We start from the raw sequence: 21,060 nt of genomic DNA on the forward strand, positions 1-21,060 counted from the left end.
GTAAAGTGCTTTGTAAGCTTTAAAGCAGAATATAAATGTTAGCTTTTATGTTAATGTTAATAACAAAAAGAGTTAAAATAACATCATTATATAACTAGGTGAATAAGAAGCCTTTGATCAAATACCACACTCATTTATGTTTACAACGCAAAAAAGCAAAAGAGTAAATGGAGAGGTAGCATTGTGTTTTGGAAAGAGTGCTGAATTTGAATCACAAGACCAGAATTCAAATTCTGCCTCTGCCATTGACAATTTGTGTGATTTAGGGCAAGTCATTTAATCTCTCTGGGATCTGTGTTTTGTCATTTGTGAAATGAAGGGGTTGAAGTAAATGGTGTCTCAAGTCTCTTCTGTCTCTGAATTTATGAGCCTCTGAACCTATAAGCTTAAAGGGACTTTTCCTTAATTTGACCAATAATATCTATCTAAAACTAAAAGCTATGGTAAAATACAAGAAGCTTCACCAATAAATATAGGTATAATGTAAAGATGCAATTGTTTCCATGATTATTTGAGAGACTTCTAGAAATACTAATGAAAGTAAAAAGACAAGAAAAACAAAGGAGGAGCATAACCATTGGCCAAGAGGTAATGGAAGCATCCCTAGTCGCAGAAGACATGATCCTTTGCTTAGACAACCCCAGAGAATCAGCAGTGAAACTAATTGAGACAATTTACACTTTCAATAAAGTAGCAGAATTCAAAACAAATCCACAAAACAGTCAGTATTTCTGTATAGCAGTAACAGAATTCAGGAAAAAAAATAATAGAAAGGGAAATTCCATTCAAAATAACTTTAAAATGTTGACTATATCTGGGAGATTATCTACCAAGAGCCATGAAGGATATGTAAATACAATTACAAAACAATCTTTAAAGAGAGAAAGAATGAGGGATGTCCATTTGCTGTGGTTGGACCATGACAATAGAATGAATTGACAATACTATACACACCTGGTGCTATATCAATACAATTACCAGGGGGTGCTTTGTAGATATAGATAAAATATTAACAAAATTCATTTAGAGGGTCAAAATATCTAGAATCTCAAAAGAAATCATAAAAAATGTAGGAATTCAAGAATAGTACTTCTAGATCTCACTTCAAATTATGATGTAATAATGATAAAAAAAATTAGTACTGGTTTTTAAAAAAAAAATAAATGAGACTAGATAAGCAAAAATCAGAAGCAAACTCAATAAATGATAAACCTGATAACCTAAACTACTTGGAAAACTCCATACTTGACAAGAGCTCTGGGAAAACTGGAAAGTGATTTGACAGAAATTGTATTTATCCAGGGGTTCTTAAGCTAGGGTCTATGAACCTTGGTACGTTTTTGGTTTTTTTTTTTTTTTTGGTGAGGCAGTCGGGGTTAAGTGACTTGCCCAAGGTCACACAGCTAGTATGTGGCAAGTGTTTGGTCTGAGGCCGGATTTGAACTTGGGTCCTCCTGACTTCAGGGCTGGTGCTCTATCCGCTGCTCCACCTAGCTGCCCCAACGTTGGTACTTTTTAAAAACATAAATTGATAACTGTGTTGTTGTTCAGTCATTTTCAGTTATGTCCAACCCTTCATGACCCCATTTGGGGTTTTCTTGGCAAAGATACTGGAGTGATGTGCCATTTTCTTCTCCAGCTTATTTTACAGTTGAGGAAACTGAGGCAAACAGGGTTAAATGACTTGCCCAGAATCACAAAGCTAGTAAGTGTCTGAGGGCAGTTAGGTGGCAGAGTGGCTAGAGCATTGGGCCTGGAGTCAGGAAGACCTGAGTTCAAATGTGCCCACAGACACTTACTAGCTGTGTGACTTAGCAGCTGGGCATATTACTTAACCACCCTTACTAGCTGTGTGACTTAGCAGCTGGGCATATTACTTAACCACTTACAACCTTTCTGATAGTTTTACAAGTTTTTTTCCTTGTAAGTGTTCCATGAACCTTCAAGCATACTGGCCTCCTTGCTGTTCCTCATATCCTAAACACTATCTAAGAACTCTGTGTCTACACTGGTTGTCTTCCATTCCCTGAATGCTTTCTCTTCTAACCTTCTCTTAAGAGTTTCTTTTAAGTACCTCTTCCCTTGCTTCCGTTAAGACTCAGCTCAAGTACCACCTTCTTGCAGGAGGCCTTTCCCAGTCGCCTCCTCACCACCCCAACATCCTATTAAAGCCTTGCCCTTTGTTACCATGAATGTATTTTGTATGTATGTTGTATTGACATGTATACACATATGGTCTTCTCCCTTCAAATGTAAGGTCCCTGAGGGCAGGGACTGTTTGTCTACTTTTTTTTTTCCTGGTGCTTAGCACAGTATTTAGCATATGGCAAACAATAAATGCTTGTCAACTGAATTATTGAGTTAACTTATCAGAGGTAATTTTACATTTTCACTGCTAATAGCTGTCTTTCAAAGTTCTAACTTTGTTAGTTTTGAGAGAATCTAAATCGTTCCCATTTGGACGAGGTTTCCAGGACCAGTGGACTGATTTCCACCGGTGACATGTGCTTACATATTTATAAATTGAAGACAATTTTCGTAGCATTAGTGATAACTAATATCTTATCTGTATTTGGAAAGCTGAAAGTTACCTGTTGGTTTGGAAATATATAAAAATATATTTTTGTCCAAAAAGAATGTCATTTTCTTCAATTGCAGGTTGTTTCAACTTGAGTTATCAAGATCATTACCCCATTTTGCTCAGAGACACATGATCTTACTTAGGTACAAAGAAAATATGATGTTACTTTTGTGCTGAAAACAAACTTTTATGGTACAAAGTATGTTCATTTTTAAACCCATATTTTAAAGTTGTGAAACTGTACAGCAAACCCACATCACAAATCGTCTTAGCCTTTGTGGTCACCAGCATAATTATGTACTGCAAGTTAAGGTTCAAGGAGTAGAGGAGCACATTTGCTTAAAATAAGAATTGGCCTGAACTTCTATCCCCCAAGCTTAACTGAAATAAATATAAATCTTTTCTGAGGTTTCAGGAAATTTGGCTTATGAGCTGGCAGGGAATTTTTTTTAAAGTACCATGCCAAGAGGTAAAAAAGTGTTGTGTATCTGGTTGTTTTATTCTTTGTTTTTCAGAACATTTCAGAGCAGAGATATAAAACAAATTTGGAAAATAATGTAAAATCCAGGAAATGAGGCCATTATTATAATATTTCTGAGTTGATTTGCTGCTGAGCTAATCCAACTATATTTGGATAGCATGCTTATCCAAATAATAGTATAGTTATTAAAGGCCAAATCCCCAGAGGCAAACAACTTGGGAGGCCTCCTGTCTAGAAACCCCAGGCCTTGCCCTAGCCCAGCCGCTAACATGAATGCAATATTAAAGCAATCACATATACTCCATATGCATGAGAGGTAGGACAGTTTATCTCATCAGATTATACTAAGGAATAGCAAGTCAAAATACTGTGTTTCTAGAATACTTAAAATATATATTATCTGTAAAGATTTTTCCTCACTTATTAATAAGCAAAATGATTTTTCTTTCAATTTGCTCAACATTTTATATTTATCATAGGCATCTTTGATGTAGTGAAATGATCTCTGAATATGTAATCAAGACAGCTGCATTTAATTCCTGGCTTTGTTACTTAATACCTATGAATTTGAGTGAGCCATTTAATTTTACTGGGCCTCAGTTTTCTCATCCTAAAATACAAAGGTTAGATAAAATGATCTCCAAGGTTTCTTTCAGCTCTAAATTCTACAAATATATAAAAATGTGAAACTATTTAATAACTTCCTAAGAGTTATATGCTAAAGATATTCTTTTTTTAATTAATAAATTTATTTTTAGTTTTCAACATTCACTTCCATAAGCTTTTGAGTTTTAAATTTTCTCCCCCTCCCTTCCTACCTCCCTCCCCAAGATGGTGTGCAATCTGATATAGGCTCTACAAATATATTCCTATTAAACATTTTCACATTAATCATGTTGTAAAGAATTAGAACCAATAAGAGAAACCCCAAGAAAGAAGAAACAAAACAAAACAGAAGAAAAAAAAAAAGAGGAAATAGTATACTTTGATCTGCATTCTGACTCTATAGTTCTTTCTCTGGATGTGGATAGCATTTTCCATCATGAGTCTTTTGAAGATGTTTTAGATCCTTGCATTGCTGAAAAGAGCTAAGTCTGTCAAAGTTAGTCAGTACAATATTCTCCTGGTTCTGCTCACTTCACTCAGCATCAGTCCATATAAGTCTTTACAGGTTTTTTTGAAGTCTGCCTGCTCATCATTTCTTATAGCACAATAGTATTCCATTACATTCATGGTATCAAGATATTCATAAAAGTTCCATTTGTCACACTCAGTATGCTACCTTCAAACAAAACAGTGCCATTTGGATTTGCAGGTGCCTATGTAGCAGTCAGTGCTATTATTACATTACTAAGGGGAGACCTCTTTTCTTTTGTCTTTTTGAGAAATATACAAGCAGGAAAATTGTGAGATATTTTTTTTTTTTTAGAAAAATTCAGTTTGAACACAGTTTCACTTTGTTGCTTATCACATTCTTTGTGTTTGATGTCATCTTTTTTCTCATGTGCTGGAGTTTTGCACAAAGAAAAGAAAGAAGCTTTCTGTCCTAAGAGTTTGTTTTCTCATTTTCTGAAATTCAGATTCTCATGGTGGCTGGCCATAAATGTTCTCACGGCTTCAGAGGAACAAGGCCAACCATATTAGGGATTGAATGATGATAGCAAACATTTGGGGTTCAAAAATTCTACTTCTCAGAGTTCTTCTTAGAGATCTTTTCTCCTTGAGATTTAAGCATAAATATAAATTCAGAAGGGAAATTCCATCCACATTGTACTGATTAGTTTCCAACTAAACCATTAAAATACATTTTGTAGTATTTGGTTTTCCAAAAATCTTAGGACCCTTTGCCTTTAAAATAAAACTATTATTATGTTCTACAGGAATAAATTTGCATTAAAAAATCAGGATGTACCTCAGACCAACAGAATAAGTTCCTTCTGTGTTAAACCTTTCCATTAGTCAAAATCAGGTATCCCTAGGGTAGTGGTGGTAGTGGTTTTGTAATAAGAGGCTCCTTTTTACTTTGACATCAGTTGAGTATTTGATGGTGAAATCCACAGAGGCTATACATGAGTGTAAGGAATGACTGGAGAACATCATGACAGTAGCAACTAACCATAGAGGAAAGCATTGTGATAACTATCAAATATGCTACTTTGATGCTGTAATGGCTTAGTGGCTCTGTTATCCCACCAATAAGGATACTGTGTCCAATGATACATATCGCAGTCCATCCTGGCCTGCCTATTTTTATCCATGTCCTCTCATAAATCCTCCACAGAGGATCCACCCAGAATGCCAGGGACCATTCTCTAGTTCTCTTGACATTGTATAGATAGCAATTGAGCATATTGGCAAGCTATCAAGTCATCCTTTGTTTTTGATAAATAACTGGCCCATCTGGTTTTCTAATCATATACTTTTTAGTATTTTTATTGCTTTTTGTGAGAAATTCTCATTTGTCCTCATGCACCTTTGGGTGATCCTTGAATTTAATTCTTCAGAAACTGTTTTATTTTAGGGCTCATAGACAGTATCACCAGAAGATTATTGTTATTAAAAAGATAAATCTTTATTTCAGAGAGAAGCTTAGGTTATTAAAAGCATTATACAAATTGCCAAAGGCAATCTAGCCTGCTCTCTTTTGTCAGTTTAGTTTTGAGCCCAGCTCATTGTCTACTCCTCATTGTCTGTCTGTATGTGTAGGAATGAACCAGTTCTATGGGCTTTCCATACATATTGTAGTTCAGACAGTTATAGTATAAGACTGCAAGTTATGGTCTAGACACCAGCCATTTTTCATCTTCTTAGTTTTTACTATGTCGATAATTGGACCAAATTCTTTTGAGTGCTTATGGACCTCATTTAATAGACTATCATGTTTCAGAACTTATTGCAACCAGTACAATATCACCTATAATTATGATCATCTGAAACACCTTTCCATCTATAGGGAATCTCTGTTCTATTTGAACTCTGTACTAGACATTCAACATGATGGTGCCAGGTCCTTTGGGAGCATATTTTTTGCCAGGTATTAATAATAAGATGACTGTCTAACAAAGTTATATCATTTGTTACTTTCTCAAGGAGTCGTTTAATTTTGAAATATGCATAGGAGTTACCTTTTTGGAATATAATAGAATATAAGATCCTTGAGGGCAGGAACCATCTCTGGTTTTTTGTCTTTGTATTTCCAACACCTGGTACAGTGCCTTGCACACAGTAGGTCCTTAAATGCTTATGAGGAGGGAGTCTTTTGGAGAACTTTTTTTAAAAAAGGATTTCTCTCAGTGGAATCAAATATTTATTTAAATAAAATGGGATCTTGTAGTCACTACACCAGGAATGGGGAACCTGTAGCCTCATGGCCACATGTGGCCTTCTAGGTCCTTGGGTGAAGCCTTTTGACTGAGTCCAAGTTTTACATAACTCTTTTATTAAGAGGATTTTAGTCACCTTTTAGTCAATTGTTTGATGATAAAGGTATGGTCTTCTGCAGAATATTGTTTATAGTCGCCTTCCTTTTCCCTTTTCATGTTTTGATTAAAGTTGCCTTCAGTGAATGTATAGATTTTGTAGAGATGGGAAAGTAGATATATGATCTTTTGGATAACAAAAAAACCTGAGATTTTTTCCACATTTTGGTAAAAAAAAAATAGCTAAAATGCATATAGTGATTTAAAATTTGTAAAGGATTTTTACATATAAAATTTAATTCAAGGGTTTTTAATCTTAGATCCATTAAAAATTGGAATATGTGGAAAACTGTGTTTTAGTATAATTGGTTTCCTTTATAATCCTATGTATTTTATTTGATACATTTAAAAACATTATTCTGAGAAGGCATCACTAGACTGTCAAAGGGGTTCATGGCATAAAAAAAAAAGGATTTCATTTAATTAGAGGCAAACTAGGTGTTGAGGTGACTGAAGCACTACACCTGGCATAAGGAAGACCTGATTCGAACCCAGTTCCAGACACTTGCTAGCTGTGTGACCTCTGGGCAGGTCACTGAACTTGTCAACTTCAGTTTCCTCATCTATAAATTGGGAATAATGGGTTTGTTGTGATTACCAGTTGTAATAACATGTAAAACACTATATAAATGTTGGTTATTTGTATCTTTACTTTATATATCTTTATTTTTTTCCCAAGGGGACACCCCTTTATTTTCCAATTTGAAAAGGTAGGAATACAAAGGATTATACCTTGTGAAGTTAGAGACCTCAAGGATCATTTCTCATTTTAGAGAAAAGAAAACTGACAAGAGATGGAGAGGATTATGAAATACTAAATGGATAATTTCAATTACATTAAATTGAAAATTTTTTGCACAAACAAAGCCAATGCAACCAAGATTAGGAGGAAGCAGAAAACTGGGAAAGAATTTTTACAACCAGTCTCTTTGATGAGGGCCTCATTTCTAAAATATATAGAGAACTAAGTCAAATTTATAAGAATACAAGTCATTCCCCAGTTGATAAATGGTCAAAGGATATGAACAGGCAGTTTTCAGATGAAGAAATTAAAGCTATCTCTAGTCATATGAAAAAATGCTCTAAATCACTATTGACTAGAGAAATGCAAATCAAAACAACTCTGAGGTACCATATCACATCTATCAGATTGGCTAACATGACAAAACAGGAAAATGATAAATATTGGAAAAGATGTGGGAAAATTGGAACACTAATGCATTGTTGGTGAAGTTGTGAACTGATCCAACCATTTTGGAGAGCAATTTGGAACTATGTCCAAAGGGCTATAAAAATGTGCATACCCTTTGACCCAGCAATAGCACTTCTAGGACTATCCCAAAGAGATCATAAAAATGGAAAAAGGACCCACATGTACAAAAAAATTTATAGCAGCATTTTCTGTGGTGGCAAAGAATTGGAAATTGAGGGGATGTCCATTAATTGGGGAATGGCTGAATAAGTTGTGGTATATGAATGTAATAGGATACTATTGTGCTATAAGAAATGATGAGCAAGTAGACTTCAGAAAAACCTGGAAAGACTTGTATGGACTGATGGTGAGTGAAGTGAGCAGAAACAAGAGAATGTTGTACACAGTAACAGCCACATCGTGCAATGACTAAGTTTGATAGACTGAGCTCTTCTCAGCAATGCAAGGATCTAAGACATCTCCAAAAGTCTCATGATAGAAAATGCTGTCCATAGGCAGAGAAAGGACTATGGAGTCTGAATGCAGATCGAAGCATACTATTTGCGCTTTTTTTTTATTCTGTTTTGTTTTATTTCTTCTTTCTTGTGGTTCCTTTAATTGGTTCTAATTCTTCTTTACAACCTGATTAATGTGAAAATATGTTTAATAGAAATGTATATGTAGAACCTATATCAGATTGCATGTCATCTTGGGGAGAGAGGCGGGGAGGAAGGGGGAGAAAATTTAAAACTCAAAAGAAAAAAAAAAGAAGAAAACTGAGGCTAAGGAAAGGGAAGTAACTAAGTCAGGGTCACAAGGTCAGTTAGGAAAGGTAGCCAGCATTGGACCAGACTTCTCAGGGACCAGGGGAGGGGCTGGTCAAGACTTACAGGTGAGTCTTCTCTTGGCTTTGGGATATGGTCTGGCTTAATGTCTAGGAGGGTAGGAGGTAGGCCTACATAGCTTCTAGTCAGATGATCCTACAGTCCCCTGTCTGGGCCCCAAGTCAGGCAGAAGCTGACCACTGGAGCAGCCAGAACTCTCTTCATTTTCTCTACAGAATCCTGCCTTCAAGGGCTATAAGCATTCCTGGGCTGATCCAGGGGACCTCTGGGGGGCCTGGTTCCAGAAGGATACTCTCATCTACAACTGAGAGTCCAACTTCTTGTTTTAATAGTTGTGTATTATCTGTCCATAATCTATATCCTTCTGAACTGGGAAATGCCAGGTGGAGCTCCTTGAGGAAATGTGGGCCTTTTCCTGCTTGAGAAGATCAAGGGTTTTCTTTTCCCTCTTCTGGTGGCAGACCTGACAGAAATTAAAAATGGTTCAGCGTCTGACATATCACCGTAGGCTGTCCTACAATACAGCTTCCAACAAAACTAGGCTGTCACGAACCCCAGGTAACAGAATTGTTTGCCTTTATACCAAGAAAGTAGAGAAAGCACCAAAATCAGCCTGTGGTGTGTGTCCAGGAAGACTTCAAGGTGTTCGTGCAGTGAGACCTAAAGTTCTTATGACATTGTGAAAGACACAAAAGCATGTCAGGGCTTATAGTGGTTCTATGTGTGCAAAATGTGACTGTGACAGGATCAAGTGTGCCTTCCTGATTGAGGAGCAGAAAATTGTTGTGAAGGTGTTGAAGGCACAAGTATAGAGTCAAAAAAGTAAATAAAAAGGCTGTGTTTTTGAATAATAAAGAAAATTAAAATGTGAAAGAAAAAAAAAAGATCAAGGGGCATTTCACTTGGGAGATCCAGGGAGGATAGAAGGCTATACCATTTCACCAGTTGGGTGTAGATAAGGTCAAGCTCTGTCTGCATCTTATTTTCACGGGTTATTATCAGATCCTTTACTTCCATTTTGGCTGCCAGAAGGGTGGCAGCAACTCTGTTGGTTGGTGGTAGTGGAGGTGGTGGTATTGGCAGAAGACATCAGGCCCCTTCTCCACAAGGATTGCTCCCCTCAATGATGGTAGCAAAGGTCACTTGTTCATGAAAGATCAAGGTGTGCTTATGAAAGTGACAGTGACCTAGGATTCCATTCTTACTACTACATCCCTCAGAGATGGCAGGAGTTGTTTCTTTGGTTGTTTTTCAGTCTTCACTCTTTCATTTGTAGTGCCCAGCCCAAGCAAGATGCTTCAAGCAGTAGTGTCATAATCAATGTTTGCTAAAGGAGTGAACATGTGGAATGGGCTGTCAGTGCTCCCGAAACTGGGACTCTCCAAGCTAATGCTTGAGGGTTGTCTGTGAAGGATATGGGCATGCTTGTTTGGCCACTGGACGACTTGGATGGCTTCTGCTGTCCTTTCCAGCTCTGAAGGCTTAGCACCCTGAGAGTGAATGAATGAAGGGAGGTGCTGGCAGTGATTGAAGCACTGGAGAACTTCACAGCGTTCCTCAACAAGTGGGGGGAGGGAGAGAGGGGGAGAAAGAGTGAGCCCTTCACTTATCTTTAGAGTCATTCCCCTTAATTCTCTCAAAACTGTATCACCTATAGAATGGACCTCTTCTATGTAAACTTGATCTAGTCTGAGCTGCTGTTGGTTTTCTTTAGTAACATTTCTACTTCCTAATACAGAACATCTGGAACTGTAATGTTTTGTTCCAAATGTGCTAACTCCATTGGCATTAACAGCAAAAAAAGTTTGTTTAAAAAAAATCTTTATAGATCATCTATCTCCATTTCAAATGTGTTATTATCCATCAAATGAGATCATCTGGCACATAGTAGGTGCTTAATAAATGCTTACTCCCTTCCCTCTCCCCATCCAGTTTCATTGCTAAATGCCCTCTGAATGACTTTGTTCAGTTGGATCTCTTGCCAGGTTTTCTATAAATTTGTTTTCCCCTCCACTGCTTCTCAGTGATTGATGAAGCAATATTTCTACACTCATTCACCATTCTCCTTTGGAAGATATTACAGCTGAGTTTATATTCTAAATTGGTGTTGCCCTTGGCTGCTATCTCTCTCCAGTTGGCAAGTAAATCTAGTATTGACTGACTGCATAGGTTTCCAGGCTCCCTTGGTCGTCTTGTTATAGTGATTGATTTACATCAAATATATTCCTTTAGGAAACATGATGGTCTCTTCTGGTGGCTTGCTTTTTCTCCATTTCTCTCTCTCTCTCTCTCTCTCTCTCATTACAGAGTGATTCAAAAGGAACAGACTAAACTAAGAAACAAGTGGTTTTTAGACCATCTGTAGAATTTAACATAGCTGTTGGCATTCTGAGTGTGAGTTCCTAGTCCAGTGATCAGTTAATGGTCAGACTACTTAGAATTGAGTCATATTAATACTGATAACATTATAATTTAAAACACAAGAAGGGAGCTGTAATAGAATGGAAGGATATCTCATAGGTTCCTGGGGTGGGGCATGGGGTAGGGAGAGTTCGAAGAGTTTGTGGAATTGATTTTCTCATGTTACCTACAGGTAAAAAGAATCATTTCATGTGACATTTTGTCAACAAAAATCGCAGCACTCAGGATAAGTTTGTGCAAGAAGACCACCATGAAAACAATTACAGATTACTTACCATCCTTGCAGAGGTAGAGAAAGTCTGCAAAATAAATAAATAAATAAGAACTTTATAAAGCCATCCAAAGCAAATTTATTCATATTTGTTAGAAAGGCTCTATTTGTCTTCTTTTTTTTTTTTTTTAAATTGGGCATAGGGTAGGGAGGTGAGAAAAAATGCTTATTAATTAAAAATAAAATGGGAAAAAAATCCTCCACAGCAAATCAACATATACTTTGCAACTTGGTGACTCATGTCCAAAAAGAGGGGATAGGTGAGGATGGTAAGGAGTAATTGGAAAATATGTTCTAAGGATGAGAGGCCCAAAACTCATGAATTACACAGAAGATTCACATCTGTATATTATTTATTTATTAGATAAAATAATAAGTTGGTGTCTTTCATGGCAAGCACCACATAGCATCAACACACACACACATATATACACAAGTAAAATTAATTCTATTTCAGCAGATAAGAAGTGTCTCATTACTGACGTGGGAGTCATTCCTGAATTAGCTGTCTATATAATACTACTTGTTAGAGCAAAGATCAAAATTAGTACAAACATGCCCAGCTCTCCCCCATCCTTGAAAAATCTTCCCTTGACCTTACCATGGCCTCAAGCTGTTGTCCTATATCTATCATTTCTTTCACAGCCAAACTCTTAGAAACATCTGTCTGTACTCATTGACTTCATTTTCTCACCTTCAGCTCAGTTCTTAACCTCTTTCCATCTGGCTCCTGTCTCCAGTATTTAAATTGTGACTGTTTGTTCCAGGGTTGCCAGTGATGTTAAACCCAGTGGCCTTTTATGTTGTCATCCTGTTTTAACTCTCCATAGCATTTGACTCTGTTGACTCTTCCCTCCTTTTGGATACTCTAGCTTCCTGACCCTGCTTTGTCTTGGTTCTCTTCTTACCTGTCTAGGCAATCTAAGCACCTTAGCAAGATTATTAGCCATGTCCTAACACATGTTCCATGTGTGAGCGTCCCTGGGATCCTCTCCTGTGTTCTCTCCTTTGCTCTAATCTTTGGGTTTTCATGACGTAACTGTTTTCAAGTTTTCCTTCTATCAGACCACTCCTCAATCTTTTTTACTGGTTCATCATCCATATTATGTCCCCTAACTCTGGATATTCCTCAGGGTTTTGTGCTAGGCTTTCATCTCTTCTACACTCTTTCTCTCAGTAACCTCATCCCCTCCCATGGGTTCATTGGTGCGAGTAGCTTTTCACCTGGTACAGATTGCATATCCTTCATGCCTTAGTGGTTGGCCTTCATGAGTTACTGTCATTACTAGGCCCAACACTCCATCCACAGTGTCACTTAGCTGCCCCTTAAATTTGGAATATTCTGTATGAAATAATAGGAAAGAAATTTAATGTAATAAAAAATTAGAAGAGAAAATGTAACTGAGGGGGAGGGAGTGAAATCTTTTCAACAAGTTTCTCTAATAAAGGTTTCATGTAAAAGATATATTAGATACTGATTCAAATTTTATAAGACTAAGAGCCATTCCCCAGTAGATAAATAGTCAGAAGATGAATGGTTTTCAAAGAAACAAATCCAAGTTATCAATAATCATGAAAAATACTCTAAATCCCTAATAATTAGAGAAATGCCAATTAAAGCAACTATCAAGTTCTGCCTCACACCTATTAGACTGGCAAAGATGACAGAAGATGACAAATGTTGAAGGGGCTGTGGAAAAACAGGTATACTTGGTAAAACTGTGAATTAGTCAAGACATTCAAGAAAATTAATTTAGAGCTATGCCTGGAAAGTTACCAAATTTTGCATACCCTTTGACCCAGCTATAGCACCACTAGACCTAAACCTCAAAGAAAGAGGAAGAGGATCTATAGGTACAAAAATATTTGCAACATCTTTTTCATGGTAGCCCAGAATTGAAAACTAAGAAGTTGGCTTCCTTTTGGGGAATGGATAAATAATTTGTGGTAGATTAATGTGATGGATTTTTATTGTGCCATAAGAAATGATGAAATAGACAATTTCAGAGGAATCTGGGAAGGCCTTTATGTACTGATGCAGAGAAGAGTGAAAAATAGGAGAACAATTTATACGATAATAACATTATAGAGAAAAACAACTTTAAAGACTTTAGAACACTGATCAATTAAAGACTTTAGAACACTGATCAATTCAATATAAACTATGAGTTCAAAAGAATCAAGATGAACTTAAAATGCAGAAAGAGATACTCATTTTCAGACATGACTATTGTAAGAATTTGTTTTGCTAGACTATTCAGCTGTGCATCGAGGGCTTTATTTTTCAGAATCTTTTTAATTTGCTCAATGGAAAGTGGATGTAATGGAATAGATAAATTAAAATATGTATGAATCAAAAGTACAAACAAAATAATAGAGAAACCTGTACAAAAAAAAATGGCTAAAAAGGCTTTAATTACCGGGGTAGACAATGCTAGATAAATGAGATACTACTTTACTGAATTTTTCCAATTAGTGATCTTTATACCAAAATTTATTCTATGGGAGAGATATTCATCTCTGATGCTACTTTACTTATATTCACATTGCTTTTAAAATGGATATGTGTGTGTCTATGTATGTATATGTACATATACATACATATGTAAATATATATAAAACATTCTTCTCAGATTATTCAAAGAAACACTTCTCAAGAGAGCCAGCACTAACTGACCATTTCTCTCCCAAGTATACTTACTGTGGGAAGGACCAAAGAGTCTGTGAACTCACTGTCTCCAGCATTGCTAATGTTTGGCTTCAAATGGAGTCATACTTGCTAAAGGACACAATCCTACTTTCAGATCCAATCAACTGGTTCTGAACCTTTTAAAATCAAAGTATTTTAGGTTCTAGTTCAGAAGGTTCATGTTTTAGCTGTCTTCTGCCTTGCTCATTATATAGCACTCACATTAGTATACCCCTGTTTGTAAAGACTGTTGAGGAACTCAGAAACTAACACTGACTTTATTGTTCTCCTCAGTTATACAGAGAATATCTAAGATATACATGGCATTTCTATAAATATTCTTTAATAACTAGAAGACCCATCAATTCATCAATGTGAATAGCTTTTCAACTGGCGCAGCTTGTCTTTTATTCCTTGGCCTTCAGGAGTTACTGTCACCACTAAAATAATTCAACACCCAGTCACCAACCTTCTGCTTATGAGTCAGTATACTGATTGGTGATGAAAATCATATTAGGGTATTAAGGAATCAAGTGTTTAGTATCAACTTTTTTGCCTTTGAGAATGTGATTCTGAGGAGAGATAGATAATGTTCTTGGCCTTTATCCTGCCACATTCCAAGTGAAATGATCCCTAGTTAATAAATATTCATGTCATCTCGATGATTACATGTACCTCAGGTGGTTTTTTAAAATTCATGTTGTGATTGTCTTCATATTAACTTAATGTTAATTGAATGACAAAGATTATTCCATCATTTTGAAATCCTGGGTTTTTTAGCCCATTTCACAATTAGTGGCCATGTGTCATCACTAAAGCCAACTAGTGGTCTTGAAATAGTATAAATTGTCATCTTTCTGCCTGCATCAGCCTTGTTGAGATGAGGAACTGAGGCAAACAGAGTTAGGTGACTTGCCCAGGGTCACACAACTAGTAAATGTCTGAGACCATACTTGAACTCGTGATTCCTGATTCCAAGCCCAGCGTTCTATCCACTGTGCCACCTAGCTTTCCTTCATTAAGACTGTTGGTGTGCAGAATCACCTAGCAATATTTACCAGATCTCTGAACAGAGGATTACCTCCTAAGAGCCTGTTCACATACTTTTCATGTCTTAAATAAGGCAGCATTAATTATTGTTGAACAAATTTTGATCTAAAATGGAACAAATATAAGAAGGTGTTTGGATGAGGCAAATCAATGAGACTTTGCCCTCATGGACAGGTGCAGTACCATCTAGGAATTTTAAGCTAGTGAGCAGTTGTAGATTGTAAAGGTTTAAAATTGTAACTGAAATGTTTCTTCTTTCTTCCACAGCTCTGGTAGTAAGATTTCTGACCAAACGGTTCATCTGGGAATATGACCCAACCCTCGGTAGGTCAAGTTTCATGTTAACTTTTTTTCTGTTAAAGAAAAAATGGTTTACTGTCTTCTACAGTGTTTTTTGAACCTCCCCTGGAATACTATATATAAGTGCCTCTTTATGGTATGATAGTAAGCCTATGTTCTCAGTAATTATGCCATTGGAATATAAGCTGTATCAGTTCTTATCCATGAAAAGGCTTGAAGTATGCTCGGTTAGCATTTATTAAGTACTTACTATGTTCTAGCACTGTGCTAAGCACTGGGGATACAAAGAAAGACAGTACCATGCTGTCGAGGAGCTCACAGACTAATGGGGGAGACAACATGCAAACAAATCTGGACAAACAAGGTATCCACAGATAAAGTGGAGATAATCAACAGAGAAAAGGCACTGGTCTTAAGGGGTAAGAGGAAGGAGTCTCTTGTAGAAGGGGGAAATTTAACTAGGACTTGAAGTAAGCCAGAGAAGCCAGGAAATGGCAGCGAGAAGGAGAGTGTTCTAGGCATGGGGGTGGCAAGTGAAAATATCTGCAGCGTCTCCCGGTGACATATTATGTATGTTGACTGAGGACCCTGGTGTAGCTAAGTAGGAGAGGCTCATTACCAGATAGGCCTCAGGACAACACCATTTTCGGACACAGCAGTCTTAAAGGCCATTGAGGAAGTCAGAGATGGCGATCATATTGGTGGCAGAAAAACTCAGACAAACCTATGTGATAGATCCCTTCAAGTACTCAGATATCCTTGTGGAAATGCTTTATTAAACAATGTAACAGAGACCTCTAAAAGGCCTTTGCTGGATCCCTGTTTCATGCTGTTTATGCCCAAAATACTCTAGACATTTGGGAGGCACAGATGAATAAATCATATCAGTAAACAATTCCACAATTTTAATTATTCTATATTATGGAAATACTTTTTTATTATATAAATTAAAATTTAAATAAATAAAAAATTTTTTTAAATTCCACAGCTAAAGTTGGTATCCAGGGGAAAGAAATGAGTGAACACAGTGTGGTCTACCCATCTAAGATTCTAGCTATAGTTATTGCAGAATTATTCTATTTTTCTGGAGATTCTTCTTGACATTCTCTTACTCCTTTGCAATTCTTCATTGTATTAAGACCTTTTCTTTGCTCAAATCCTGCCTCAGATACTTACTAGCTGTTTGACCCCAGGCAAGTTATTTAACCTTCCTGTGCCTCAGTTTGCTCAGCTGATAAAATGGGCATAATAATAATAAGCACCCACCTCCTAGGGTTGTTGTGAGGATCAAAAGATATAATATATATAAAGCAATCTGCAACCTTCCAAGTGCTACATAAATGTTACTATTTTTAATTATCAATATCTTATGGGAGTATTTTCCCCTTTCTGTGTAAATTTCTTTCCTTTCTCCTCCTTTATTTGTTCTTTTAGTTTATTTGGAGCATTTTTATCTATTTTGAGTTGATGAGTGGAAATTAGGTTTATGCAGTCAATAAGTCAATCAACGATCATTTATTAAGCCCACTTAGAAATACAAAGAAAGGCAAAAACAATTCCTACTCTCATATTCTGATGGATAACCTCACACTTGATCATTTTGGCAGAAGTTGTCCTTGACAGTGCTTTTTAGAGGAAATGTTTTTATATGATAGCTAGATTGATTGATTCTAGTAAATATAATATTGTAATATTCAAGGTAAAATTAAATGAGTGATTTTCATACCCAACAAATTCTTTCTGCTTGTTCTTTAACATTTACATACATATATATGTCATTACTCCAGTAAATATAATATAATATTGAAGGTAAAATTTCAGTTAAAATACATTCATATTGCTTTTTATATATATATATACATACATATATATATACACATACATACATACATACATACATACAGTAGTCTGCCTTTTCTGTCCTCCATTAGTATGTGAGTTCTATGTGAGGGCAGTAATTATCTTTTTTCCTTTCTTATATTCTCTGCATTTAACATAATTCTTGGCATGATGTAAATAACTAATAAATTCTTGTTGGTTGCCTGACTGATTGGACCTCAGTTTCCTTATGTGTAAAATGAGGTGATTGAATTAAATGGTCTCTGAGATCTCTTGCAGTTCTAGGTTCCATGAACTTTATTTTCATGAGCATATCTTTGCAGGGATTATGCTTTCCAAAAACAAATGATTTATTGGAAATAAGTAGAAAAATATAAATTATACTTGTGAAAGGAGTACTTTCCAGTGAAAGAAAAAGCAAATAAAAATTATGAGCTCATAACATATTTGTGTTTTTCTGAGTGTCCCTCTTTAGTCATCAGTTAACAGCTATTGCTATGTTTTAAGTAATTGTGAATTCCTTTTTTTGTTTTTCTCCAAGAAATTTGCTAACCATTGGGAATGTATAAACCAATTTTTTGACGTATTTTTCTTACCCCCAAATATAAATATAAAAGAAATTGCATTGTAAAGTGCCTTTTAAATGCAGCTGCTAAGCAACCAAAGCTTTGATCAGAAGCTTTACAAGCTCAAGAGTGTCAAATCTGTGACTCACTCCTAGGCCAGGATTTCATTAACTCTTTTGCACTGGGAATTGTATTTTCTTGGCTGGTAGTTATACAGTCAGTCTCCAAGCTAGGAAATTCCCAATCCATCCACCCAGTCCACAGTTGAAGTACAGCCAGAGTTTCAGCTGTACTTGTATTTTAAAGATAGCATAAAGGGAGCTATTTACCTCTACCAAATCCTTGGTTTCCTAGGTTATTGGTCTCAATACCAGCATTCAAGGACTATCCATTTTGTGCTGGGAACATAGACTCTATAGAATATTAGTTCAGGGCAGCAACATAGAGGTCAGCTAGCCCAACCCCTTCAGTTTACAAAGAATAAATGTCTAGAAAAAGTGAAGTGATATGAGCTTGATGAAGCAGCTGATTGATCAGAATGCCCTGAGTTCTGCATCTTTTTCATAACCACAGTGGAATTTTCTCATTTGCCAATTTGTCTATCTCTGAGAGGCTGAAGAAAATGAATGTTTTGTTGTAAATTGAGAAAAGACCTATGCCTAATTTTGATACTTCTATCATATCCTTAACACTTCAACCCTGGTGAATCTGTGGTCTCCTTGGTGGTTTACTCTTCCGGTAAAAGTGACTTTGTGAGCTTCTCAACCTTAGCCTTTCCTGAGTCATCCATAGGGGATCTACCCAGTATGTTTCAGGCTTTACCAGAGTCTGTCCCTTTTCCATGGATACCAAATCAACTTTTAGGCAGTCCATCTATCTCTAATTCTTCACTCTTGCCCCTCATGATTAGGATTCTGACTTTGTAACATATTCTTGATGACTTGAAGCAGCTAAACGGTCCTAGAGTGCTGAATGTGGAGCTGGAATCAAGAAGACCTGAGTTCAAATCCTCAGTCAGCTACTTCCTTGGCTGTAGGACTCTGAGTAAGCCATGTAAACCTCTCCAGCCTCAGTGTTCTTGTCTGTAATGGGAATAATAATAAAATACCTACTTCACTGGGCTGTTGTGAGGATTGGATGAGATAATCCACTTGTAAAAGTTCTTTATGCACCTTAAAGTGTCATATAAATGCTAGTTATTGTTATTATTTTTATCATTATCATTTCAGTTACCTTTTATTCCATTTCTTCCATGAATATCATTGTTGGTCACTTTAGTCACTTTGGGTCACCTGCAGTTTAACTCTTCTGAAAACATGGTTTGGTGGGCCTTAGCATCATGTAGGAACTTAAGATCATTGAAAGTATTGTGTCGTTTTCAAAAGCAATACATCCTGTCCCCTCCTAGTTAGTTCTAGGCCCAGCTCATTATCCATCTGAGGTGCCTTTATATACTATATATGTACTTATAGATGAACTCAATGGTGAGTTTATATGCTAAATGTATACTTATAGATGATGGAGATCATCTGAATAATAATAATAATAACTAAGATTTATACAGCACCTTAAGGTTTGTAAATTGCTTTTACAAATATTAACTCATTTGATCTTCACAATAATCCTAGGAGGTAGGTGGTATTATTATCACCATTTTACAGGTGAAGAAACTGAGGTAGATACAAGTTAAGTAACTTTCCCAGAGTCACACAGCTGGTAAGTTGTGAGGCTAGATTTCTTATCTTATTGGTTTTCTTTGTAGTATAATAACTTTTTGAGTTGCCATAGGTCTTATTGACAGAATCTTATTCTGAGGACTTAGTGCAATTACTACAATATCCTCTGCAAATAGATGCATTTGAAGCAATTGATTCTCTTGATTCCAGAAAATGTTTATGCTTAACAAGGTCCTTAGATAACTCTGCACATCTGAAATTTTCCTTGTCTTTCACTAGCTGCAGTCATAAAGCATGCCCTGACAGAGGTACATAGATGACAAGTATGATAAGTTTCAGTGCAGGGGAGGAATGCAAAAAACATTTTCTACTTGCTCCCCACCTTTGAGAAAGCTAGCAACAGTTTTATAATTTTTACCACCAGTCATTGCAAGAGCTATCATTTTCAGCAGGAAATAGTTTAGGAATAATATTATTTCTAACGTCAAGAACAAGGAGAGTTTGGATTTTCTATTCTGAACCAAATAATAATTACTTTTCTTCCAGTCATCCATTCTGGCATAATCTACATGAGTAGACATCCTTTGCTTTAATCAGAAGGAAACAAAGTGGAGAGTTCACTTTAATCCCTTCTATAATATCAAGTTTTTCAGTAGTTTATTTTACTAGTAAAGGTAGGAGTCTTTTTGTTGCTTTGTTTTTGTTTTGTTTGTTTTGACCTGGCATGCACAAGTACAGCTCTCTTCATTGGTAAGTGATTAGGCATTAGGATGTTTGGGTGACACCAGATGTGAGCAAAGCAATTAGAAGCAGATATTAAAAATGCCAATGAAGAAAGCCTGGGAATATAAGGACAAACATCTTGCAGAAGAAGAGGGGATGGGTGGGTTGCAATTTGCTTTGTTGAAAGGAACAGTCTCATTACCTGACAGTTCTGTAGAAGAATCAAGATTTCTGAGAAATATAGGAAGACTGGCACGAATTGATGCAAAATGAAGAAAGGAGTGCTAAAGAATAATAAACACAATGAAATCAATGATGTAAATAAAAGAAATGTAAAAAGAGGCAACAAAACTTCAAATAACTCATCCTTTCCATTAACAATCAAGTACAGAGAACACCTCACCCTAACCTTCTGGGCCTTAAATCTGAGCCTGTTTGCCTGCAAAAAGACTGCCTCACCTTCTGGCAGTGCCCTGACCCCTCCTGCTTGCACAAAGACCATCCCACTTGAGAACAAAGCCCCAATCCCCAACCTGTAGCCTAGACTCCAGGGTAGGGCCCAAGACACTGTGAGTGTTCAAAGCATTTGCCATCTTCTACTCTACTTCTACTACTACACTTACACTTACTACTACTAGTACTCTACTACTACTACAAACTTCTACTAGTAATACTCCTAAAACTTACCAAACTCATACTACCTGTTACTCTCCCAATCTAACACACTTCTCTTTATTTTGAACCCCTTCCTCTGCTACTCACAGAGACCTAGCTCCTCCCCAGTGACATGGCACCACAAGTCATTTTCTGAGTGTAGCCTCACTCAGAATTATTAGGGGGTTTTGCTAAACCATATTCAGGAAATATACATTATGTGTAAGGAGGAGTCTTTCTTTGTTGGGTAGTAGCTGTTGTGTCAGAGAAAAATATAGCAATAAAAAGACATT

The 21,060-nt window shown here is 36.4% G+C and overlaps 1 protein-coding gene and 1 pseudogene across 1 annotated transcript in view; both read left to right on the forward strand.

The window, feature by feature from the left end:
* The window catches only part of RERG (RAS like estrogen regulated growth inhibitor), a 106,999-nt gene that overhangs the window by 78,566 nt on the left and 7,373 nt on the right, over positions 1-21,060 (forward strand). The window contains exon 3 of the mRNA XM_027838684.1: positions 15,277-15,333. Within this exon, the coding sequence (XP_027694485.1) occupies positions 15,277-15,333 (57 nt within the window). The remainder of the gene's footprint in view (positions 1-15,276; positions 15,334-21,060) is intronic.
* LOC114025299 lies at positions 9,034-9,408 on the forward strand (annotated as a pseudogene).

Source organism: Vombatus ursinus, unplaced genomic scaffold, assembly GCF_900497805.2.
Source record: "Vombatus ursinus unplaced genomic scaffold, bare-nosed wombat genome assembly UNPS02014830.1, whole genome shotgun sequence".
NCBI lineage: Eukaryota > Metazoa > Chordata > Mammalia > Diprotodontia > Vombatidae > Vombatus > Vombatus ursinus.